Source organism: Athene noctua, chromosome 4 (assembly GCF_965140245.1).
Source record: "Athene noctua chromosome 4, bAthNoc1.hap1.1, whole genome shotgun sequence".
NCBI classification, from domain to species: Eukaryota; Metazoa; Chordata; class Aves; order Strigiformes; family Strigidae; genus Athene; species Athene noctua.
Genome location: NC_134040.1, coordinates 29,503,999 through 29,530,082, shown reverse-complemented (window position 1 = coordinate 29,530,082; position 26,084 = coordinate 29,503,999). Strand labels below are relative to the sequence as shown.

Here is a 26,084-nt window from a genome sequence, read left to right as displayed (position 1 = left end):
GCCCGAAGCACCTCTCCTCCCCTCCTTCTCTCCCCTTGGTGTTCACAGGATTATTTTTCACACTTCTTCACTCTCAGTCCGCTATGCAGCTTTTTGCCTTTTTTCAACATACTTTACCCGAGGTGCTGCCATCATGGCTGAGGAGCTCAGCTGTGCCCTGCAGTGGGTCTGTTGGTGCCAGCTGGAACCGGCCATGTCTGGTATGGGGCAACTCCAGCCTCTCCTCACAGAGTCCATCCTGCACACCCCCCATTGCCCCCTACACCTGATACTGAGAAAGCTGGGAAAAACAGGCAAGTTTTCTTGGGCATAATCCTCTCACTAATTCATGTAAGAGGAAGCAAAAGCCAGGGAAGTAAAGTGAGAGAAATTATATCTAATTTTTATTTTAATCATGAGAAATAAATTATATTCATGAGAGACAAAACAGTAGTTAATACAGTGAAAGCTTTTGGCTGGAAGGTGGTGTTATATGTTTTAGCCGTTGGTGGGACTGTAAAGACCAGAAGACACTTATAAACCATTATATTCTATCAGCTGAATTTTCCTTTGACAGAAATGCTAATAATGCTTTATTCTATTTCTGGTCTTGTAATTAAAAATATATTTTCCTTCAGACTTTACTTTTCTTGTAGTGTTAAAACTTATGAGTACAACACCACTACTACATCGTTTTTATTAATCTTTTATCATATAATTAGTTTCTTAAATTTCTTAAGATCTGTTATCCTGCATTTTACTGTACTTTTCCAAGGGGTTAAAAGAACAGCCAACAAGTGGTCTTCCTACTTGTAGAAATATTGGTGTTTTTTCTCCAGAATGTCTATGTATCCTTTTTTTTTCAGTAGTGTAATATGGTTGTGTGCTGTTCTGTAAGGATTGGTTGGTGTTTTCTGTTATGGTATAAAGTGTCCTGGAAGAGAGCAAATACGTAACTTTTCTAGGAGTGTGGAAAAAATGCAAGGAAGGGCCTGAGACTGTGTTTAGAAGGGAACAGTCATCAGTGTACACACTTGGCAGCCAAGCTGTCCCTTGTGTCAGGAAACAGAGGCCGCCATGTGTTGCAGAAATCATGTTTTGAAGCTAGCATTCATGTGAAAAATTGCCGAGACTATGTGCTTTTGTTGTGAAATAGTTGGTTTTAACTCCTGATACTTGACCAAGGAGAAAACAACTTGTAGATTTCCCTGCTGGGTGAATTCCAAAGGATGGATCGTAGTTCCTGGCATCTATTGAAGTGTATCAGAAAAATCACTTATTGGGGCGCTTTTCCTGAGTTATAGAGAAAACATCTGAAATGCAATATCAGATGTTCAGTCCCAAGTGGACTGTACATGAGAAATTCATAGTTGGAGAGAGGCCAAGAAAATCTGTCCATCTTCTGTTTTAATTGAAAAATGTACTAAGATGTCATAGTAAATTAAAAGACGTATTAAAATTTTTGAAGACAATAATGAGTTTTGGGAAGAAGTTTTGCTGGAAAGACCAGATGTTAGGTAGAATGCTGTGCTTCTTTGATCTGGAGCAAAAGTCCATGACAATCTGGATATTCAATAGCAACAGGACAGAGGAGGTAAAAAAGGCATTCTGTAGCTTCATATGTCTCACATACGGGATTGTGAAATCAAGCAGAGTTGCAAGATCCTTTTAAGGTCAGGAGAACATGGCAGCTTGGGATTGGAAAAATTGATTTGCTGAAGGTCATTCCCATGTCAAGAAGTCTGCAAATTGCTGCTGTAGGCAAGTTAGACAAGTTTCTAAGTTAGAATGCATGAGTTTGGGTTGGCTTTGCTCTTTTTAATGGGATTCTGAGAAATTTTCAAGAAATTTTAGGATTAAAGATGAGATTTCATTTCATGTTAGTAGAGCTTTTGCTATGAAAGAGCCAGGTCAATGTTGCCATTTTTCCTCGGGTTTACTGAGGCCTTATCAGTGAATTTATGGACTGCAACTGTGCAACTTAGTACTGAGAGTGTACTAAGCTAAGTTCTGTAATGACGTGGTTGGTAATTGCTGCTGAAAATTGAAGTTTAATTTTCCATAGGCTACTTAAAGATGTTCTGTAAAAGTTGCTCTGATTAAAACGTTTATTTTCTAATTGAAATGTCTGCAGACTTTACCTGGGATAGCAAAATCAGGCTGTACACTTTCCTCTTCAAGCACCCTCATATACTATGGTGTGCTTTGCATACCTGAGACAGAGGCTTGTTTTGCAGATCTACTACAACAATCCTAGTAAAAATAGACCCTAGCTAGGATCTAGAACAGTTCACATTAGCTTTATTGATGCCAATGAAGGCATCATTTAACTGCATTGCATTTAAAATGTCTGATGCTAGGAGGAAAGATCCCAGATCTATTTTTATAGTGTAAGTTAGAAAATTGATGCATTCAGAATGCAGAGTTGCACCAAAATTTATTAATCCATTTCTAGAGTAAAGAAGATCTTTCATTTTTCACCCCACAAGAATGGACTCTGATGGTGCAATTCAAATATTCCTAACCCTTTCGAAGTGCTTTATGGTGCTGGCAGTGGTGACACATTCTGCAAAGGCACTGCTTCAGCAGCTGTTAGCAGGCTCTGATCTTACCCACTGGTTCATGCCACTGCACTGCCCCTTCTCTCATCTTAGAACAAATGGTTTTGCTGCTGCTGATCTGATCCAGGTAAAATACTGGGGGTTTTTTTCCCCTCTTTCTCTCCTCTACCCTGTGCTCACCAAAAAATTTAAAAGTGCAGCAGGAGAGGGGAGGCTGTGTTTTTCAGGCAGGCTAATGTCCAGAGCTAGTTCATTGCATGGCCTCAAAAACACCCAGAAGCAACGACCAGTGTTGGGTGAGGAATTGTGACTTTATCGTTACAGGAATGGCTGAGTGTTTTAAAACTAAAATGATTAATCAAGCATAAGCTGCAGTTCCGGTTGCATTTCTTTGGGACTGCCATAAACATTGCCTTTTGGAAAAGAATGTAGGTGGTTTTCAGTCAGCTCAGTCCTCTAATCCAGCTCACTTTGTGCAGACACAGTCTATGGGTAGTACAATCGGGACAATCTGAAGAGGAGAGAGGGAAAGGAAAAATACGCTGTTTAAATTAGTTTCAGCAGCACTGAATATGAAACTGTAGACTTGCTTTGCAGTTGTTGGAGTAGAAGGAAGCCCTTTTTTACCAGTTCAGTCCATCTGGCAGTAGCCGGTGATAAACAGAAAACTCTTTAATTTAGACGGATGTCAGAAATGGCCCATATAATTAGGAACCATGCTGTTCTGATCAACAGCTTTTTCACATGTTATTCCCATTGACTGCTCTTTTTTCCCTTCCCTAGGTATTGCAAAAAGCAGTTTGTATGCCTTATATTACCTATAATTAATGAATCTTTACTGGAGAAAAGTAGTAAATAGGTTGAGGCTTTTCTATGTGTATTCAGCATTTTTCTTTGTCTCTGGTCTGTTTTCTGATTGGTTTGTAACACGTTTAGTACTAGTATGTTATACCATCAGTCAGATTAGCATTCTGGCACTGCAGGGCCACATAGTTTATAAAACACACTTAGCCTGTACATATGAAGCAGAATGTAGCAATTTGGTAGAATAACTAAGCATTTTGAGGGTTACTGCATTATCTTCTTATAGCTGTGGCTGTTTGTTATTCAAATTATTCAAATTTTCTGTTTATTTGAAAAAAAACCCCAAACCTGTTATTCTTACAAAAAAATATTTTTACCTTATCTCTTTAAATGCCTACTCATTAAATAAGCAGTCCCTTTTGTTTATATTTTAAATAGATTTTATCCTACTTTTAATGTCCTTTAAAAAAATTATTCCTTGTTTTGTAAAATGCAGTGTCTATATCACTATTTGCTTACGTACAGAGTAATTTGGCACAGAGCAGACTTGCCTGTCTGAAAGATATGTTCCGTCTATCACAAACTATTGGCCTTGTTTCAAGAATTAATGGAGGGATTTGTTTGGTGCAAATGAACAGAATATAGAATCTTTGAGTTTTCTTCAGGTCTCAGTTTAGGTGAAACAACCTTGCTCTGAAATAATGTGTTACTCAAAGTATGACCAATTTAAGCAGCTGTGTGGAATTTGAGAGGTCCCCCGCAAAGCAATATGGATATGCCTGCCTGCTGCTGGGCTGGAGGTCTGTGGGCTAGCTTGGAGGGGGCTAATGCATCTGTGCTCTACAGCTCCATGTGGTGTGAGTCAGTGGGGTGCTGTTCCTGAGGTCGTAAGTCCTGTGCAGAACTGAATGTATATGAACACAAGGTATCTTTCTTTGATTTACCACAGAAGGTTTTTGAGACTGTAGCACTTGTTACTACTGCAGTGGGTATCCAGGAGGTACATAACACTGTGATATAACAATTGCTGGTACCCTGAAATCATGCTTTTTGACTCGGAGGTGTATAGGGTATGGAACATTCACGTGTTGAACTGTGATTTATTTGCTGGGTGAGTGATGGAACAAAAACCAGAAGAGGTGGATTGAGGACCTGTGTTAAAAAGACAAGGTTCTAACCCAGGCTCTTGCTTTCCAGAAGAGTGTTCCAGGATAGGGATGTGCCTGGGATTAATACAGAACTCATGTTCTTTTACGGGAATGCAAGATTCACAGAAATGAAGATGGATCATGATGCTGTTGTAAGGACAGATCCTGGGTTTAGTCCCTCCTTCCACCTCTGTTTTAAAAAATAATTGTCTAATTGCTATAAAATTCCATCTTTTTGGCCATTAATTTTGAATTCAGTGCTGTGTCCTCCAACCACTGAGTACTCCTAAAACGTTAGATAGCTCCAAGGAACTGTAGCCCTTCTCTGCCAGGACTATATGAATTTTAAAAGGTCTAAAGCAGCCCATGCACATAATCTCAGCCAAAATGTTGCTGCTTCTTGGCACATGCCATGGCGGGGACTATTTTGCAGTTGTGCATCAGGAGATACATGATGATTTTGTGAATCATGTTGAAATTTCACTTGTGTAAGCCCTGTGTGCCCCTCCCTAGTGACACACCCCCCCACACACACCCCCCCCACCCCCCCCACCCCCCCATCCCCTCCCCTGCCTTAGGTTAATTTGATTTATTTACTTAACTTTAGTGTGAAATTTTTGGGGGTGCTGTGGACCCAGAATTTTGTGTGGGTATGTTATCCTCTTATCACAACAGTTACTGAAAATGTAGTCCCAGCATCAGCAAAAGAATATAGGCAAGAGATAACTGTGGGGAGTTTAGCAGTTTAAAGAATTTTTGCTGTAAAAGCTTCAATATTTTTAATCTTAAATCAGAACTTTAGTTTCTTAAGTTTTTCCAAGCAATAAAAATGTTATAAAGAAAAGAATCTTTGCAGTACAAATAAATGGCAATGAGTTTGTTCAAGTGCAAAATATAATGCAGAAAATTGAGGCAGATTTTATGTTTTTATAGCAGGTCAAGATACTGTGCAAAAGTAACAAGTGAGTAGTCATTAAAGAGATGGCATCTTTAAAAAGAAACCTTTGTGATTCTGAAGGAAATTTCTTTCCCCTCCCTCCACCTTTGTTCCCTTTCCTCTTTACTAAAATAATGGAAATAGTGGAAAGCTATTTTAGTATACCCATCAGGCACTGAAAAAATAAGGATTGTTTTTTACGAAGTCTAGAGAAAATTTGAAACCCACCATTTTTGCCCATCTCTTCAAAGACATTGCAACTTGAAAAGCTCTAATGAAATTTTTCTTCATTATGCTTTGCTTTCCCTACTCGTATGTGAGGTTGTATTAGTCCACAGATACCAGAATTTGCCACTGGTTCATTTGGACTGTGAAGACTGTGTCTAGAATGACAGGTGAGGAAGAGATGGACTCGTTGAACCCTTAAGAGCTGCATCCTGTGTGCTTTACATTGCTGGCTTTTATCGAGTTGGGAGGTTGGATGTAAATGACCCACACAGTTCTTGGAAGAAGCCAGTCTCAAAATGTCTGATGATGGAAAGGCTCTAGAGCATTTGGTGCTACCTATGTCCAGTTTGCTCAGGTAACGAGAACAGGAGTACTAAGGCTTAAGTGTGCTCAAGAGTTTTGCACCTTCAGAAGGCTAGAGTTGGGATGGTCATTTAACATGAGTTTAATTTGTTTACAGCATGATTAGTGGCAGAGTCTGGTCTTGAGAATGGGCTGAGGTCCCTGCTTATTCTACAATGTGGAATGTTCTGTGAAAAAAATGCTGCCAGAGCCTGACTAGATGGCCTAGAAAGGCCTTCATCAAAGTAGTGAGCTGTCACAAATACTAGATTGTAATAGTTTGTTCTTGATGAAAATTCTGAACTTGGTGTATGGCTTGTGCAACTTATCAAGAACTTCATGCAGTAAGTTAACCTGCTGATCATGCGTAGCTGAGAGAGCCTACTGCACATGACAGGGCATTAGCAGAGAAAGGTTGCTCTGGTCAAGAGTGGGACAACAGTTTAGGACAGAGTAACTGTTGAACTTGTTAAATGTGATAATTCTGTATTGGTAGGATAGAGAAGAAAGGCTTTGGAGGTAAAACCATCACTGTGGAAAAAATGGGTAAGAAAGTTGATGATTTTGGCTGGAAAAGCAGCTGCAAAGTAGAGTGGTAGCAAAACCAGAAACTTTATGGAAACACCAAGACCAGAACAGCTTCGGAACCCAATTAGCATTATTTTTTTTTAATTACTTCCGTTATTAGTTTCAGACTGGGTTGGCTGTATCCAGGCTGTTCTTATGGTGTGCTCATACAACATGTGTCAGAAATAAATTTGTTTTGTGTTATTTCTAGTCCAGATTTGTAGAGAGTTGGAGGATTGTGAAAATATCTAAGAGTTTGTTTTTCCAAACTAAGCTACCAAGCCTGTCTTTTCTTCTTAGATACTTATTTTTTTGACAGTATTATGATAGCATTATGTAATATCTTATCTGTGAAGTACAGGCATTGCTTATATATTATATGTATTGACTAGTCAATTCAATATATGCCTTGAACCAACTATTAAATGGTGATATTTTGGTTCTAAATATATTGTTTTGATTTCACAGGTGCCTGCATAAATATCACCAACAGCCAGTGCCAAATGCTGCCATATAACTACACCACTATAACTTCAGTTCTTTCCATTGTCAAAAGTATTGAAATGGAAAAGTTCCTGAAGTTCTTCAGTTATCTCAGTCGTCTCAGCTGCTATCAACACATCATGCTGTTTGGCTGTAGTCTTGCTCTTCCTGAATGCATCAGTGACGGTGATGACAGGTATTTGGGAATGAAAATCAGTCAGTGACTAGAGCCAATTGTGGTAAAATATTCTCTGTCTAATCAGACAAGGGAAGATCCAAACTAAGCCAATGACCTTCTCATTGCAAAACTCCTGTCTGTCAAAGTTATTCACAACATTTCTGCCATGAGAAGCTAACTGCAAGAGTTCTCTTAGAAAAAATACTGCTACTGTATGGAATAAAACTGTAATATTAGGGTACTCAGACTTATTTTCTTAAAAAAGCCTGTTCAGAATTCTTGTACCTCATTTCTCCAATCTGGATGTGCTGAAATGGAATGTTTCATAACAGTATAAATGCATTGGCTATTTATTGTATTGGCATAAAATGTGGTGGCTGTTAGTTAAATTAAACTTCAATTTTTTTTAGTCTTTTCCTTCAGAAAAGTTAATATTTTAAATTTATGTTATGGTATTAGAATAGCAGGTTATATTCAGGGTGAGATAAACTGTTTTGGAAGCTGAACAAGCATGTCTTGTTTTCTGTATTTACATAATTACACAGCATTAGTATCATGCGCATGCACTTTTTTCAATGAATTTGATTTGAAAAAGGATCAGTGAGTTTAACAGTGCTAAAATCAAAATATGGCACAAAAAGGAAAAAACAATTTTTTTTAAAAAATATGTATACAGTCTCTCATGTTTCTGGAGGGGGAAAGAGAGAAGGTAGATTTCTTACTCCCTGTTTTCATTTCCAATTTCTCCACTGCAAAATTCAGTGGAAGAGAATGTGGCAGTTGAATAAGCTATCCAGTTAACATAGCAAGAACCAAGAAGCTGAAAGCTGTGCAGTTTAGAAGGGATAGAATGCTTATGAAAATAGTTCTATGAGATGAGGTAAGCTGGTCTAAAACACAGTTGCCAATGAAAGGTACAGTCCCACTCCAGGCAATATTTGCCAGCCATTTCCATTGCACTAGAGGGATTTCTGGATTGGCTGATTAATCTCACTAAACTGACAGAAAAATAACCCAGAAAAAAAGTGTACAGGTGATTATCTGGATAGGATTACAATGGAGGTAAGACAGCATGGGTAATGGTGGAAAAAGACTGACCATTAGACAGCCTGAGCTATTTAATCCAAATAGACCTGTATGTGTATCTTTGACTACAAAAACTATGTTCAGTTAACCCTGTTTAATTCAGTGTGTGATTAATTGTAGTCCCCCTGCTTCAATTCAGTATTACATTTGTTCCAGTTAAAGAATCTGATAACATTAAGCTATCTGCTGTCTCTAGAAATCATAGAACGAGATAAGAAAAGTGGGTTCAGATAACAAACTGATGCATTTAAACATCCAACAACAGAAGAGGCCATTTCTCTGTTGCTTCACTTATTCTGCCTTGTTTGGAATTTGACTTTCACAAACCTTTTGAGAGTGAGCGGGTGTGTGTCAAAAGTGCAAATGAATCAATCAGAGTTGTGAAAAGATTTTTACCTTTTCCATTTCTTTTCTGAAGACATCTTTGTTGCAGGTCTTACATTATGACTGCTGCCTTGCTAATTTAAAAAGAACAGTAAATTAGTTAAACTAATGTTTGGAACATGCAGGTTCTTTCTCTGGTTTTAGGTGGCAACCAAAATACTTTGAGATTCAAGAGTCAGAGGTTTTTGTGTGTGTGCAGTTGTTTTTTTTTTTTTTTTTTTTTTTTTTTTTCACAGCAGCAACCTTCTGCTGTTAATTTTTAATGTCAAAGCTGACACTGGATTTCCATCTCCTGGTTTATGTTCTTGAGGTCACAATGACTCCCTCTATTAATTTTAAAAAATTGTGGAAATTGTTTTGGCCCCTGCAGGCTGATTGGGAAGGAAGTCCAATGTGAGACTGTAAATGATACAGGATTACATTAGAATCTGACTTCACTTTAAGTAATCATGTCTCTGGAGGCTGTCATGGGTGACACTGAAAATGTAGGCTGAGTGACAACCACAGGAAGAACCATAAGGGTGGATTGACAAAGTGCTGGTTTGTTAAATCTAGTTTGCTAAACCCAGTTGTCCTAGTTTAATGTCTGCTTTCTTCTTTAAAGAGAATACGGCGGTCAACAGAGTGATTTCTGTCATTACTGTTTTTCTTGTAGCACCCAATTATTGCAGGCAAACAGGTGTATTTCAAAGCTGAGAATAATGATTTTAAGAAGCATTGTATCTGCATGAAGTAGTTATTTAACACCTTACCTTCCCCTCTCACCCCAGTCCCCCCCCACCCCCCTTCCCACCTGCCAGTGAGATCTGGAGAAAGCTCTTGGTTGGAATGAAAAGCTCTTGGCATAACAGGGAGAAGTTACTCTGTATATGTTGAGTGCCGATAGGAAAATGGAAGAGGCAGGCTTCTTTTAGGTCTGTTGAACAGAGGAATCTGGGAAGCAGAAGCATGCTGAAGGAGAAGCAGAAGAGCCATTGTGGATAGACTGTGATGATAGTGAATGGGGTATCACCATTATGCTGTATGGGGTATCCCCATATGTCCTTTTTTTGAGACTGTGGTTGTTTTTAACATACAGTATCATAAAACATACACTAATATGGAGAACAGTTGTTATTGACGTTGTCACTAGTTCCTCCAGTCAATTACAGCTGTTCCATTCTAATTGCCAGTGCGTCTCTGATCATAATTATTCATCCATTGATAGTTCTTTGTTTTATAGAGCAATTGTTTCAAATTTATGTAAAGCATAATTTGACAAATGCTGCATACACAGCAGAGAAGAAATGAAACTTATGTGATGCTCAGATGTCTAATCTTAGGTATTGTCAAGAGAGTCTGTGTTGGCAGCTGCAGCCATGGGAGCAATAATTGTAACAATGCATTACAAGAAGCCACAAGAAGGAAAGTTACAAACACTCATCTTTGGCATCCAGTGTGCTGTCATTACATAGCTTTGCTCTGATATTTAAACTTATGTCTGTTTCATATTTATCTTTCATGTGTTTATAAACACTGTAATCATTAACACTTGAAGGAGATTTAAGTTTCTAGGCAGAGAGCATCTTCAGTGTTTGTATAACAAACAGTTAGTTAGGGATTTCTGAATGCTACCACAATACTGCTGCTCTTAAAAAATTGTTTTTCTGTGTTTTACTGCAATGAAAATCATGTGTGGCACTAAAAATACATTAATTTTAAAAGCTGTATTTAATTCCATCAATTGGATGTACAATCAGCTAGCCCTGCTCTTTTAGGAAAATACATAACAGTACCTTTAAAATACTTCTTTCCAGTAAAGGTAAAGTTTAAAAGTACAGCTAAAACCTGTGTGAGAACGGAACATGGAAAGTTGAAGTGCAGTAAGACTTTTTGCTTTCTTATTACTTGCTCATAATTTGGATAGTAAGAGACTGTTTATTTAATATTTAAAGGCATTATGAAACTTCTTCCTCCTTGGGTGAATGGATGAGATCTTTCCACCAGGACTTCAAAATCAGACTTAAAAAACCTGTCTTAAGTCCAGCAGCACTAGTAAGAGAAGATGACTCAATCCTGAAAAGTAACACCAATGATGCAAAGACATCTTAAACTAGTGTTTAACTAGATGTGCTTAACTAATGACTTCTAATATCTTCAAGATAGTAAATTTGAGCTTTTGCGTAGTATTAGTCTTCAACCTATTACCACCAAATGCAACACTGGTACTTTTTTTTTTATTGTAAAAAAGATCTGTCCTCAGAACTGTTGGTCATGATTAATGGTTTAAACTTGTGAATTCCACGTTACCGTTGGGAGACTCTAAGAGTGGGCTAAAGGTCAGTTACTGCAAGGTAGTGGATGTTTATTTATAGCAACTTACTTGCATTGGATTCTGCAAGTCCTACAGGCTACAGCTGTTGCATTCAAGGAGACCAAAAAAAGTCTAAAGACATTAGTGTGCAGTGTTTTCAGATTTTTGAAAGAAAAAAAAAGGTGTATTTTAAATCCAAAATGAATGTAAAATTTAAAGATTTAAAATCAGTAGAGAAGTTAATAGCGGGTCAGCCTGTAACTGCATAATGCAGACTCCTTGAATGGAATGATGTTTTCTAATATTTCCTGCACTGTGAATACTCATGTTTCATTGAAAGACTTGGTAAAATAGGCAAGCTATATAAGATCCTGAAGGCCTATGTACATGGCTTATTTCAGACTTTTTATGCTGGGAATAAATTTGAAGGTTATCAATTCTCATAATACCTCTTTGCTGTCATGCCGTCTTCTAAAGCAGAAACTAATAGCTTGAGTACTTGCACTAATCCTGTTGTAGAAGTTTATTCCAGAAAGCCAAGGAAATGCCTTCCACTGATAGATCCCCAGAGTCTCAAATCTTTGGAGGTCAAACTTAATTTAAGCTCTGCCTAGAAAATAGTATTAGGACAATGCAAATTAAAAAGTATAATACTCTCTCAAGGTAAAATTCTAAATACATTTTGGATTTCTGTACCTGTTTACTCACTGTGCTCTTTTTTCATGTCAGACATCTTTGAATATAAAGTTGTGAAGTGGTTTGTCTTCAGTTAAGGCTCAAAGGGTCCATCAGAGATCATGGCTTTTTATGCTGGATGCTGTACAAACATGCACAGAGGGTCAGCCTCCTGCCTCTGAAAGTTTATAGCCCAGCTGAACAAAACAAGTAAAAGATAGGAAAAGAAAGTAATACTGTCCCATTAATAGCTAGGGAAGCCAAGACAAAGCAGGAAATTTGCAGTAGAGCAGAGAACTGAACCTGTAGCATTTACACCCTGTGCCATTAGTTAAAAAATTATTTTTCCTCTTGATTAAAGTCTGCAAATTTTATTCACTTTAGTTGTGATCTAATACCTACTGAATATAAGAGGAAAAAACCCTCTGCCATAATTTGAATTTTTATTTTATTTTTTATTTGTTTCTCTCAGGCTCATTCTAAAGGAGAAAATAATATAGTTAAGAAAAGATGCTTTCTTTCTTACAAAGGAGTTTATCATGTTAATGTCTATATATTACAAATATTTTTGTTGTGCTGTAATATCTATGCTACACACAACAGTAGCCAGATGAAGACTTGTAGAAAGCCAAAGAGGTTGGAACAGGGCTACATGGTATGTTGGGGGCAGAGGAAATTAGTAGTGAAAATTAAGTTAATAGGAAAAAGGTTCTAAGAAGCTGTGAATAGTTTGTATGTAGTCAAATATCCTTTGAAGAGCTGCTCTGTTGTGACTCATAGTGGCAAATTCAATTTTGTGGAGTTTTTTCCTGTTCATTGTCTCAATCTATTTTCTGTAATTTATAAAAAAGAAGAAAATAAAATGTCTCATTTTCATTATGGACATAAGCTAGGATAAATGTTAGGTCCATAAAACAAATCCAGAAATATGTGTGGTGTCTTTTATTGTAAACTGACAACAGTTTAAAACAAGTTTGGGGTGAGGTACAATGAAGGAGAAGAAGAAAATTTCTTTCAAGTTCTCTTAGAATATTGAAAAGAATCAAATTTCATAGAGTAAGGGATCTCTGTCTGTCATGTTTAGTATAACCTGTGAAGGAGGTCGGTGATGTGGCTATTTCCCTTCTCCTGCTTTTGTGAACTGCACCCCATGTTCTTTGTTTCTCCTGCATACAGTGAAATCAATCTTTATTTTATCACAGTGCACATCTAGACTTTTTAAAATAACAAGACATTATATAAAACCTATTTTTAGAGTTAATTGTGGCTTTTGAAGTGTTTAGGAGGAAAAGTTGACTGAGTCACATAGATCTTGTTTACATAGCTAGTGAGAATTTTTATTTTAAGACTTTGAACAGGAAGCTATCAGCATACATTTAAGTCAGTATCTATTTTGCAAAATCCATAATGGATTTAATTGTGTATGAATGGTGTATGAATATGTATGAGTTTGGATAGGCAATCCTCCACTGCCACGTTTCAATCTTGTTTTAATCTACCTAATTTTGGTAATAAAAGTGGGGAAATATGCCAAAACAAAATAGCAGCTGCTAGGAACTCAGGCTAAATAGTCTGATATGTAGTCCGTGACATGGCTGCTGTGCTGTCTTTTTATAATGCACCTGAGTGGAGATGTCAAATTATAGTTGCACCGACAACTGTAATTTAATAATAATTTAATAAATTAAATTCTGCAGCTTTTAAGAAATGTTTAAATCTTACTGAAATGCTGGGGTTTCAACCCCAAGCCCCAAATTAAGGTTGACACATGGGTGATTCCCACAGCCCTTCACAAAGGGGGGGTGAGTTTGCCTTTAGGCTTCCCTCCAGGGTGCAGCCGGCCTGGCAGACAGAGCCATTGGGTAAATGAGCCCCAGGGGTCCCACATTAAGTCAGCAAAGGTCAGGTGTCCCACTTAGGGATGAAAGCTGGGACCACTTGCAGGAAGGGGCAGTGTCTGTCTGTGAGGTGGATGCCCTGTGCAGTTTCCTGTTGGGGAAGGATCTCCTGCCTCCCTGGGACTGGGCTCTAGTCAGGTCTGGCTTTTGTAAACACGGACTGTGTAGAGATTCAGTGTGTGGCTTCCTTGGTCTTATGTGTTTGGCTTGTTGACTCGGTTGTCTACTGTCCCTTCTATGGGAAACTGCATTTCACCGTTTATTCCACCCATTGTTGGTTGTGTGGTATCAGTGGGATTGATGTCGATTATGTATAATCTGGCTTGTTTGTACCCCCAGTGCTCACCCATGTACTGACCCTTTTGTATCAAATACAATTTAGTTATTGGTTCATCTTTATACTGGCTGTGTCCTTTATGCTAGGCCTAATAATTGGCAAAACACTTACACGCTTGTGAAGCTACAGTTTCAGAGTCATTTTTGAAGTAACTGTATTGAGAAACCATCCTGGAAGGACATTTAGAATCCCCTATTATAATCCTATCTGCTATGGTTTCATTAGATTGGGTATTGCCTGATTAAAAAAGCTAAGCTGCAGCATTGGTGATGTTCCCTTACCAGTCCTCTGAGGAAGCTGGGACAACTTCTACTCACCACTGCCTTGTGTTTTTATGTTCTTTTCATGACTCCATCCAGTTTATTTATTGCCATGACCCAAGCACATGGGGTGGAGACTGCTTCCAGATGCTTATAAAGTGGCTACTAGTTGTTTCCTGAGTTTGCAGTCTGGCTTTTTCACATCCTCTGGGAGTTGCTTCATCCTTTTAATATGCTTTCTTTTTGATGATGCCTCTTTAGACCAAGCAACTTAACGTGATTCAAAGAGGCTATTCCAGATGGATTTATGTAATGGTTTTCTCTCAGTCAAGGAGATCCAGCTATTCTATTCATCAGCCTTGAAACAGACGATTATAAACTTCAACTTTTTAATCATGAGCAAAGCAGAGGTGATGTTCAGTGGATGAAGTGCTTTATATCTAGAATGTCTGAAATCACATGTGTTTTTGTTTTAAATGTTGCCATGCCTTGGCTTTGAGCCCTTGGGAATCCAACAGACTGATGATGTACAAGTAAACACACTCTTGTAAAATCTGTCTTTGGATACATAACCAAGTCATAATCCAGCCTTCAGTTTTTAAATCTAGTTGTGGTTTATATAAACAGGGTTGTGACTTGAACCACACAGCCTTGGAGGTTCAGCTAATGAAAAACATGTATAGTCAAATCCTGTCAAAAGCGAACCAAAAGTTAGAGAGGAGGAGAGTGTGATGTAGTTGTGAATGCACAGATAGTGTGCTTTGTTTGCCACGGTTGTTCATTTTTGTGTCTTTCATTTCGAGCGTTCTACAAGGGAAATTGGTTGTTACTGTTTAGCAGAAAAGCTGAGGAACACAAGGGGTGTGTGTTACTTGAGAAAGCCCAGACCAGCAGAACAAATGAATACTTTTCATTGTACCAGTTGATACGTCTTTCAATAGTTGTATTTTCAGCAATAATTATAATAGTAGTAATTGTATGCTCTAATTCTTTCAGAAGTAAAACGTTGAGGATAGAGTTGCTAACGGCAGATAGTCAACACGCCATGAGAAACATTTAGTAAAGTGTTTCCTGCACAATATATACATACTCAGTTTCAGCTCCAGCCTACCTTCAAATTGATAATGCAGTAATTCAAGGTGAAATAGAACTGATTTACAGCAACAAGAAGGTCAAATAGTCAGCAGGTGTAATGCACAGAGTAGAGATTCAAAGTAGCAGAAATGTCTGCTTAAGATAAAATATCACTAAACAGTTCCTGTGTACTTTTGGAAATATTTAGGTACAGTAACAGATGTCATATGCAAGGTCATGACTGAAAACATGTTTCAGTGAATGTGCTGAATATACCTGAATTCTTTTCCTAAAAAAAAAAAAGGACAGTGAATCAAATTAGAGATAGTTTAGTCAGAAAATAAAGTAATAAATGAATACATAGGAACAAAGAAAATCTATTACATGCAGATTCAGAAAGTGAAGGACTATTTGCATGGAGAAAGGAATTAGAAGAAAACAAATTCGCAAACCCAAACTCCCACTCTGAGGAAAGATAATTGTTCAAGAAACAAAATTTAATTTCTGCTCTCCTATGACTAGTATATGTTTTTCATGAGATGTGAGAAAGTGAGTTAAAAAACAGCTGGTTTACATCTGACTTCAAAGAAAGGAATGCTCCCATATTTCTGAAAGATTGGCATTGACCATCTTGTCCAGAAACAAATGATGAAATTTGAAGAAACAAGTAGCATTTCTGAAGATATATCTTTCTGCTCAACACAGCCTGTGTTACTCATGAATAATTTTAGACTTCATGAGTTACTTTATTAATATTGTATAACTTACTTATAAGGCAGAACAAAATGTGCTAATGAGAAGATTACACTTCGCATTGCCTCTCAATACTCAGACCTTGAAGTCAACATGTCATACTCATCACCTTAGGAGTCATTACTACTTGGTCCCAAGCTGAAACAGTATAAAGGTGACATATAAAGTTTATTTTTGCAAGGAGTGCTAAGGAAAGTATAGGTAAGGATGTGGCATTGGCCCAAATGCCTGTATTTAAAGTTTATTAGCAACAGAAGAGGACCACTTTTCCAGATATGTATAATATTTTTGGAAAAAAAAAAAGTGCACCATTTAAATTTTCTTTATGCCTGATACTGTCCTGGACAAAAACAGAAAGAAAAAATGGGTTGCTTATGAAAAAGCATTCCTGTAATCACCAACAGTTCCTAGTATCTCCAAGTATTCGAGCAATGAAACTTGAAATTTGGCAGGGAGGTTGTTCTAATAAGTGGTAAGCTCTTTATCATGGCTGTTGGAAGCTAGGAAGATAAGAGAAGTAGAAAAGAAAATGTGTTTACTTTAGGGGAACTTCCGTTTATAAAGTTTTTTTACCTATGGCTATACCTACAGAAGTTTATCCCCAAATTTTGACACGTCTTTGAAAAATCGTAGTTTCTGAAAGCTTGTCTATCAATGTCATAGCTCAGCTAGCGTGGAGGGGGCCTAAGGCTCTCCACATCCCTGACCCTCCCAATAGCTGGGGTGGCACTGGAGCTGGGTACAGGCCTTACATAAAAAGGACCTGAAATTGACTTTGATGCCAAACTCTTTTACAGTAACATGCCAGTAGGTGGCAGATGCAGTGTAGGGGAAGGACAAACCAGGGATAAAATGTATGGAAAGCAGAACAGAGAAATTAGACTATGGAGAAAATGTTTTTCCCCCATTCAGAGAACTGCCCTTTCCCCACTCACAAAGAGGCTGTTCACAGTTATTGGTATCTATAATTTGTAAATAAGTCAATGTACAGAAGGAAGGGATTGCTTAAGAAATAAAAAATTAAAAGCTAGAAAAATACTATAGAGATATAGTCAGTGGCATCCTCCATGGGCCGGAGTGAAGTCTGTGGTCCAGTCGGTGTGAAGCCAGCAGTGGGAAGGCAGCATAAAACTTCACCCTCTCCACTAATCTGAAGTACTGAACACAAAAACTTTTCCAAATCACAAAAGAATCTTCTTTCAAAGTGTGTGGTGGTGGTGGTGAATTATGGATAGAGCAGAGTTAAAAGGTTATCAAGCAGAGAAACATTTCTGAGAACAATCTGGGCATGGGAATGTCCCTTTGGAAGCATATTTCACAATGCTGCTCAGAGGAGTTAAGAGAAGGGAAGCAGGCAGAAAAGAAAATCATAACGGTTTTTTTATGAATGCATATTTTACTGATTGATTGCCTCCAGGCATGTTACCATAATGATTTTTTGTGTGTATTATCTATTGTAAGCTGTAGTTTTTGATTTCTAAGTTGGTATGTTAACTGAAGATCACAGGTCATCCTCCTACACATGCAGTATATTATTACTTATAAATAAATGCTGATCATTTAAGTAATTGAAATAATTGTTTACAACACATCATAAATTAACATGGCTTTTTGTTAATGTTTGTTTGGCAATATGTCTGCTAGAAAAACACACTTTGTTTTTACAAAGTTAGATTTATTTCATTTAATAAATTGCAATAATTGTAGAACAGGAGCCTTCAGTAAAACCTTACACTTTCACAAACACTGCAGGAGTGTTAACACTGATAGTTTCCGATCAGACCTGTGCACCTGGACTCAAAACCAGAAACATATAGATGAGGGAACATTTTATCTTACTGGAGCAGAATTCCTCTAGGAGATATGAGTACATTTTGTGCAGAAGTTAATTTAAAAAAAGGGGGTTGGATTGAAAAGTGGTTAAATGATTGGCCAAGAATTCGTATGCTTTTCAGCTCATGTTTAGCTGCTTTTAGTGCCCAGCTTATTAACAGATACCTTTTAAAACATCTGCAGTTAAAAACTAATGAGAGTTCAGTTGATGAGACATACTAACCTTTCATAAGTTTGTCTCTCCTGTGAGAAGGTACTGTCACCCTGCTGGAGATTGTAGTGGTAAGCACAAGGCTTACGACTCACAAGCTGAGCAGAATAGGCGAATTAGAATCACAGGATCATGCAGGTGGAAAGGGACGTCTGGAGCTCTTTTCGTCCACTCCCTTGCTCAGATCAGGGCCAACTTTAAAGATAGACGAGATTTCTCAGGACCATTTCCAATTGAGTTTTGAGTATCTCTAAGCATGGATGTTCCCACAACCTCTTTGGAGAACATGTTCCAGACCACTGTTTCATGGTAGATTTTAAATTGATGTATTTTGGTAGCACTGCTGAAAGAATCAGTCTTATCCTATTTCCTTGCTTGTTATTCCCCAGCTCAGCAGTGCCCTTTCCATATCCTAGCGGGAGTATTTGTTCAGCTCCATGACAGATTGGATCAGGAAACTGATCTGAATTAAATTCAGTTATAGAATCGTAGAATACCATGTTGGAAGAGACCTCAAGGATCATCTGGTTCAACCCTTCTTGGCAAAAGTGTGGTGTAGCCACACCTGTCAGCTGGATCTTAAAAGTGTCCAATGTTGGGGAATCTACCACTTCCTTGTGGAGATTACTCCAGCAGCTGGTTGTTCTTATTGGGTAAAATCTTTCTCTTGTGTCCAGTTGGAATCTTCTGAAGAGTAACTTGTACCCATTACCCCTCTTTTCCTCATCTTTTCATCTTTTCTCCTTGTATAAAGGGAGTCTCCATCTTCTTTGTAGCCACCCTTTAAACACTGGAACATAGTGGTAAGGTCTCCTCTAAGCCTTCTCTTCTCAAGGCTGAACAAGCCCAATTCTCTCAACCTTTCCTTATCTGACAGGCTTCACAGTCCTTTGATCATCTCTGTGGCTCTCCTCTGGACTCTCTCCAGCCTGTCCACATCTTTTTTGTATAGCAGGAACCAAAACTGAACACAGTATTCCATGTATGGCCTGACAAGCACTGAGCGCAGTGGGATAAGGACTTCTTTATCTCTGCTGGTGATGCCCTTTGTTGATGCAACCCAGCATCCTGTTGGCTTTCTGTGCTGCTGCAGCACACTGCTCACTTCACTCATATTGAGCTGCTTGTCCTCCAGGACACCCAGGTCCCTCTCCACAGAGCTGCTCTCCAGCCAGGTAGCTCCCAGCCTGTGCTGCCCTCCTGGATGATGTTTTCCCAGGTGCAAGACTTAGACTTGTCTCTGTTGACAAATTGGAAGTGACAATAAATCAGAGCAGATTTATTCATGAGGTGTCATGCTGGCACAGAGTGAGGGAAGAGAGGTGGGGAGAGGCTCAGAAGCCAAGCTGAGGAGTAGGAGGATGGCTTCTTTCTTTTGATGACACCTTGAAGTGTTTGTGAAACAACTTCAATGTGAGGAAGCAGTATGATAATGGATTATAGTGAATTTCTACTCAACCGAGAGGAGCCTGGAATGTAAATGAGGGATGGGTGTGTTTGTGATTCTTTAGGATTCCTGACAGGATGCAGCTCAAAAAGTTTTAATTTAGGCTGATTCTTGAGGTCTTCCTTTCAACAGTGCTCTGAAGTGTACAGGGAAGCATGAGTTCTGGAAAACTATGTGAAATTAAGTGTACTGATCGTAGTGATCTGTGGAAATGGGAGACTGTCCTTTAGGTACAATGCTGTTTTGGGCGCCTTTATTATGCTGGTCGTACAAATAGTTAGACCAGCTATGCAGTGTATAATTCACTCACTGTTATTTCAGAACTTCTGTAGCGATGCTGTGGTTGAAAGCCTTGTGTGATTCAGAGGACTTCCCTTTCACTGTGGCAGCTTGTCTTTGCCAAATGTGAATTTTGTTTGCCAACATCAGAAGATCTTGGAACCTGGATTCTCAGGCATATTAGGAACTTTTTTTTGCAAGTGACATTTCTGTAGAGTAAACTAAATCAGGAGTGTGTTCAGTGTTTGCATGCTAAATATCAGGCAAGAATTTTCAGAAATCTGACTTAATTTAGGAGAATTTTTGGCAGATGGTCCAAGATTGTAAAAATAGCTCATAATTGTAGAAATAGTCTTAATAATGCTTATTTAAATTGATTCTTGGCTAAACTATATCTCTAATTTACTATATCTCTCCCATTTTCACTGTCATGGTTGATTCAAGTGGTGGGATCAGTAAGAGAAATCTGTAATGGCTGGCTGCTTTAGTCAGGACAGATTGTCAGGTCATCATACAAAACACAAATCATTTTGCTAATTTTTTTGTGGTGATGATTTCAATGCTATGTGGCAAAATTTATGTAGCACTTTAAGTAAGGGAGAACAAAGTCCTTCTGCTTTACAGGGTATACATTAGGTGTTTTTGATTGTTGTAGTGTTATAACCTCAGCCGTTACATATGGTGCTGTCATATCCAGAAAGTGACTGAAAGGTCAGAATGAATTTCTGAAATTGTTTGTTGCTAATTCCAGAGAGAAATGGCTCTGTATTTTGGTCAAAATAATTTTGGGGGGTTTTGTCTACAAAATAAATGATTACACTGACTAAAAATTCTAACCTGCATTGTAGATACTGTATGTGTTCATCCTTACAGAGGAGTTTGGCCACAATGTCTGAAGAGCACTGCTAGTCCTGAAAGAGGTGTTAAATTCAACAGCAGCTGCTACCTCCTTTATTCATTTCTGGATGCGTAAGATGAGTCTTTTAAATCTAATGGTATCTTCGGATTTGTTCCCAGTTCCACTTCCACAGGAATGAGGAATTTATATTTCCTTCCTCTGTCTGAACAACCTTCAGAGTTCTGTGTGAGTTCTTTGTTGACTACGGTACTTGTGGATATGAGTGATCTGTTCTAAGACTTTTGCAAGTGTAACTCTTTAGCTGTCTCTTTTCTGTTGCCACCAGATAGGACAACTGTTAAGGAACACAGAATTATTAAGGAATTTGACACTGTCCCTCATGGCATCCTTATCTCTAAATTGGAGAGACATGGATTTGATGGGTTGACCACTCAGTAAATAAGGAATTGGCTGAATGGTCGCACTCAAAGAGTTATGGTCAATGGTTCAATGTCCAAGTGGTGAATGGTAGTTTCGGGACCAGTGCTATCTCTGTTGACAACATGGACAGTGGGATTGAGTGCACCCTCACCAAGTTTGCCAATGACACCAAGCTGTGTGGTGTGGCTGACATGCTGGAGGGAAGGGATGTCATCCAGAGGGACCTGAACAGGCTGGAGAGGTGGGCCCGTGTGAACCTCATGAAGTTCCACAAGGCCAAGTGCAAGGTCCTGCCCATGGGTCAGAGCAATCCCAAGCACAAATACAGGGTGGGCAATGAGTGGATTGAGAGCAGCCCTAAGGAGAAGGACTTGGGAGTATTAGCAGATGGAAAACCAAATATGAGCCAGCAATGTGCATCTGCACCCCAGAAAGCCAGCTGTATCCTGGGCTGCATCAAGTGTGGCCAGCAGGTCAAGGAGGTGATTCTCCTCCTCTACTCTGCTCTCATGAGACCCCACCTGCAGCACCGTGTCCAGCTCTGAGGCCCCCAACATAGGAAGGACACGGACCTGCTCGAGTGGGTCCAGAGGAGGCCACAAAGATGATCGGGGGCTAGAGCACCTCCCTTACGAGGACAGGCTGAGAGAGCTGGGGTTGTTCAGCCTGAAGAAGAGAAGGCTCCAGGGAGACCTTATAGCAGCCTTCCAGTACTTAAAGGGGGCTACAGGAGAGATGGGGAGGGACTCTTTATCAAGGAGTGTAGTGATAAGTTGAGAGGTAGTTGTTTTAAACTGCCTTCCCTAAATGTTACTATATGGATTCAATATAATTTTGTCAAGTGAATTAACCACAACAATCTAAAATCTTACTTTCTTTTCAGGTTTCATTACTATGTAAAGAAGGGAATTTCAGGTTTAAACCCATCTCTGGAGATAAAATAGAAAAGAAAATGCAATCTTTCCAAATAGCTTGCAAGATAAAGATGAAAACTGAACAACAAAAGACAAAAATATGTTATTTGCTTGATTATGTGAAATTGAAACCTTAAACAGCCCATTTATTTACAAATCAAATTTTACAAGTCGAAACATTATATTGTGATTTTTATGAGCTTGCCTCATAGGCTCTGTTCAGTGACTTTGAATATGCTGCTCTGCATGTTGGAGTAATGTGAGAGGGTACAGAGAAAGATTTCACAAGAACTATCACTCTTCAAAGCCATAATGCTGGGTGTGGGTGTTTGCTCTACTGTAGAAACTTCCGTCTGTAACATTTATATTCTGTGGAAGTCTTTACTGTTAGAAAATCCCAGAAAGTATTAATGACAATTAGAACTAACAATGGCTAGTGTGTCAACTTGTCACTTCAACTTGATTAACCGATTTCAGGACTGTAGAAACACAAAGGATAATCTCAGTTTTCTTCTTCCCATAATTTTTGCATGTTTCCTGGGTTTTTAAGGTTGTCCTCATCCCCCCTGGCTCCATGCCCCAGCAGTCTCTCACAATTCTATTACTGGTTCCTTTATTCTGCCTCAGACCTTAGATCTATCATCATTCTTCACCTGTGTTATTACCCCACAGGGCTGTATAGCAAGGCTGTAGTATGATTAATATTTCCTCTGGTAGCCATGCCAGTTAAAAATTTTCCTGAAACAGATTTGGCTGAAAAGATAATCCAGCAAAATACCTGGCACTTGTTTTTAACTTGGCTCAACACCTGAATATGACTTACTATGTGGCTGCAGAAGCAGTTATCCTGGAACAACTGAAGGAATGGATTTGGGGAGAGAACAGTAATAAGGACCAGCAGTAGCTGAAAACGTTCATCAGTCTGCCTTCAGTCAGGTTGTCTACTGAACCGCAAATGTGACCTTTAGCCAGCACAGGTGCAGTCAACAGTTGTGTGTTCTAAGAGTGATCTTCGTGCTGTATTTTGACCTCTGGCATACCAATTTAATTTATAACCTTTTGCAAGTCATTTACCCTCTTATCATTTTAATCTGTGAAATTGGAATAATAGATTTATCAATAGGGCATGGCTGTGCCAGTGCTTTCACCAGTGAAGCACATGTGAAGACACAAGGAAATGCCAGAGAAAATAATGAACACTAGATACATAATTTACCAGGTTGTGTGGAGAGTCCCTGCAGGATGGTTAGTTGTATATTTTATTTAATGCTTTTGTCAGCTTTAGCAATTTCTACCTCTCTCTCTCCTGACAGCTTATTCCTGCTTTGCCTATGTACCTTTGGAGGGGCCAATTCAGTTGCCAGATGAGAAAAAAGAATGCTTTTTTTTTTGATCACATTACTTTTCGGCTGAATCAGTTACTTGACCTAGCTTACTATACAGCCTACAAGCAGCTGTTACTGCAAAACTGAAAGCAGCACAGAAACAGATACAGACATTTGGGAACAAGAGCTGCATATTCTCATGAGGCTTCCAGAAAAGACATATCAAGAGCCATGACAGTGGCTGCTGAGTTTGAGAGCCAAACCCTTGAGCTACCTTGAACAATTGCTTGTTAGAAAATCTGTTAGATTTTGCAGCAAGGGGAAAATAGTTGCAAAGAGGATCTTACCTCTCCTTACTGCTTCTTGTAGCATACTTGAAAAATTTGTAGTACTCAAAAAAACCACTTAGTGATTTAGAGAGTCTACTGATGAGACCTGTGCATGGTAATGTGATTGCAAAGAAGAGAAATCAGTATTACATGATTAATTTCTGAAAATAATTAATCTAAAAATGTAAAATATTTTTAAGTGAGTGATAAGGACTAAATCCATGTAGGATTATAATCAGGCAATTTGAATTCCAATTGAAGTGAACTCTAGGTGATTGGCATGAAGAGGAAGTCAGATCATCGCTCTCAGGCAGTATGTAACCTCTTTGGAAGCTTAAAATCAGTTAACATAATCATTTTAGACCATATACTGTATTGTGTATATCTGCTTCAGTGAATATTTGATATAAAACTGTTTGGATAAATAGCTTATCTGAAGATACCTTATGCAAATTAACCCCCCTTATTTATTCTCTTTACCCTTAATACACTTTTTAATAAATCATAAAGAACACTTTTATTGCTTTTGGTGCCATATGATTCTTAATGTTGATATTTCTATGCAGCTGAAATAACTGAAGTATGAACTTTTAAGTGTGAGGAAACCAACCACAGAGTTAAAAATATGTCACATATCTGTTCTTTCACCAAACCCCATCTTCAGCAAGAGTTTTTTCCATTAATATCCTGAAGAGCAGAATCTCACCCTAGTATGTTATAACCTGCTTCTGTGCCTGCCACTGGTGCCAAATAAATTATGGTAAGATTGCTATAGACCTGCCAGTTTATTTTTAAAATGATTGGTCTCTAAGTAGCTGTAAATAAGACTAATCAAGATGGAGATTTTTAATCATATTTTCATACTTAAGTAGATTAAGCAATATGTCCATACTAAACTTGATCATTATCCAGAAATATTTAATTTATGAAGCACACATGACTGAACATTGAAACTGGGCCAAATATTGCAGTAATTACTGGGTAATCCTGTGTTTTCTGGCTTGTCAGAGCTTCTCTAGAGACTGCAAATTCTGCTTGGTTTATTTAATCATTCTGCAGTTGTCTTTTAGAAGCCCAGTAATTTCTAAATTATTGTTGCGCTGTGTATGTATCTGTGGTGGGTTGACCCTGGCTGGATGCCAGGTGCCCACCAAAGCCACTATCACTCCCCTCCTCAGCTGGACAGAGAGAAAACATAACAAAAGGCTCGTGGGTCAGGATAAGGACAGGAAGAGATTACTCGGCAAGTACTGTCACAGGCAAAACAAACTCAATTTGGGGAAAATTAATTTAATTTATTACCAATCAAATCACAGTAGGTTAATGCGAAAATAAAAACTAAATCTTAAAACACCTTCCCCCCACCCTTCCCTTCTTCCCAGGCTTAACTTCTGATTTTCTCTACCTCCTCACCCTGAGTGGCGTAGGGGGACAGGCAGTGGAGGTTGTGGTCAGTTCACATGTCTCTGCTGCTCTTTCCTCCTTGGGGAGGACTCCTTGGACTTTCCCCCTGCTCCAGCGTGGGGTCCCTCCCACGGGAGACAGTTCTCCATGAACTTCTCCAATGTGAGTCCTTCCCATGGGCTGCAGTTCTTCACAAACTGCTCCAGCATGGGTCCTTTCCACAGGGTTGCAGTCCTTCAGGAACAGACTGCTCCAGCGTGGGTCCCCCGCGGGTCACAAGTCCTGCCAGGAGCCTGCTCCAGCATGACCTCTCCATGGGGTCACAGTCCCCTTTGGGCACATCCCCCTGCTCTGACGTGGGGTCCTCCCCGGGCTGAATGTGGAGATCTGCTCCCCCGTTAACCCCCGCGGGCTGCAGGGCACAGCTGCCTCATCATGGGCTGCACCAAGGGCTGCAGGGGAACCTCTGCTCTGGGCCTAAAGCACCTCCTCCCCTCCTTCTGCACTGACCTTGGTGTTTCTCTCACATATTCTCACTCCCCTCTCCAGCTGCCGTTGTGCAGGTTTTCCTTCCCCCTTCTTAAATAAGTTATCACAGAGGTGCTACCACCATTGCTGATGGGCTCATCCTTGGCCAGCAGTGGGTCCATCTTGGAGCTCTGTTGGACATGGGGGAAGCTTCTAGCAGCTTCTCTCAGAAGCCTCTACCCCCTCCCCCTGCTATCAAAACCTTGCTGCGCAAACCCAATACAGTATCCAAATATTTACACTGCACTGTAATATTGAAATGATGGACTGCATAAGCTAAACAAATGAGGTGAACTTTTCGTATTTGTGATTTTTTCATATAGATGTAAATTTAATATGCAGCTGAATCTTCTGAAAAAAAATTATTCATCTCCTAACGTTATTAGAAGCTTTTCAACTACAGTGCATGGTTATATTTTAGTATAACTTTTTACTATTATTTGCAAAATTTCCATTGAAATGAATGATCAGTATGTTGAAAGACCTTTGGAAACAGTGAGTCATATAATTGAATTTTGCTATAGTACATTTGAAGAAATAAGCATACT

The 26,084-nt window shown here is 38.9% G+C and overlaps 1 protein-coding gene across 2 annotated transcripts in view; it reads left to right on the top strand.

Annotated features, from left to right (window-relative positions):
• The window catches only part of CORIN (corin, serine peptidase), a 179,254-nt gene that overhangs the window by 49,583 nt on the left and 103,587 nt on the right, over positions 1 to 26,084 (top strand). For both annotated transcript variants that reach the window (XM_074904747.1, XM_074904748.1), the window contains exon 4: positions 7,035 to 7,245. In XM_074904747.1, coding sequence (XP_074760848.1) covers positions 7,035 to 7,245 — 211 coding nt within the window. The remainder of the gene's footprint in view (positions 1 to 7,034; positions 7,246 to 26,084) is intronic.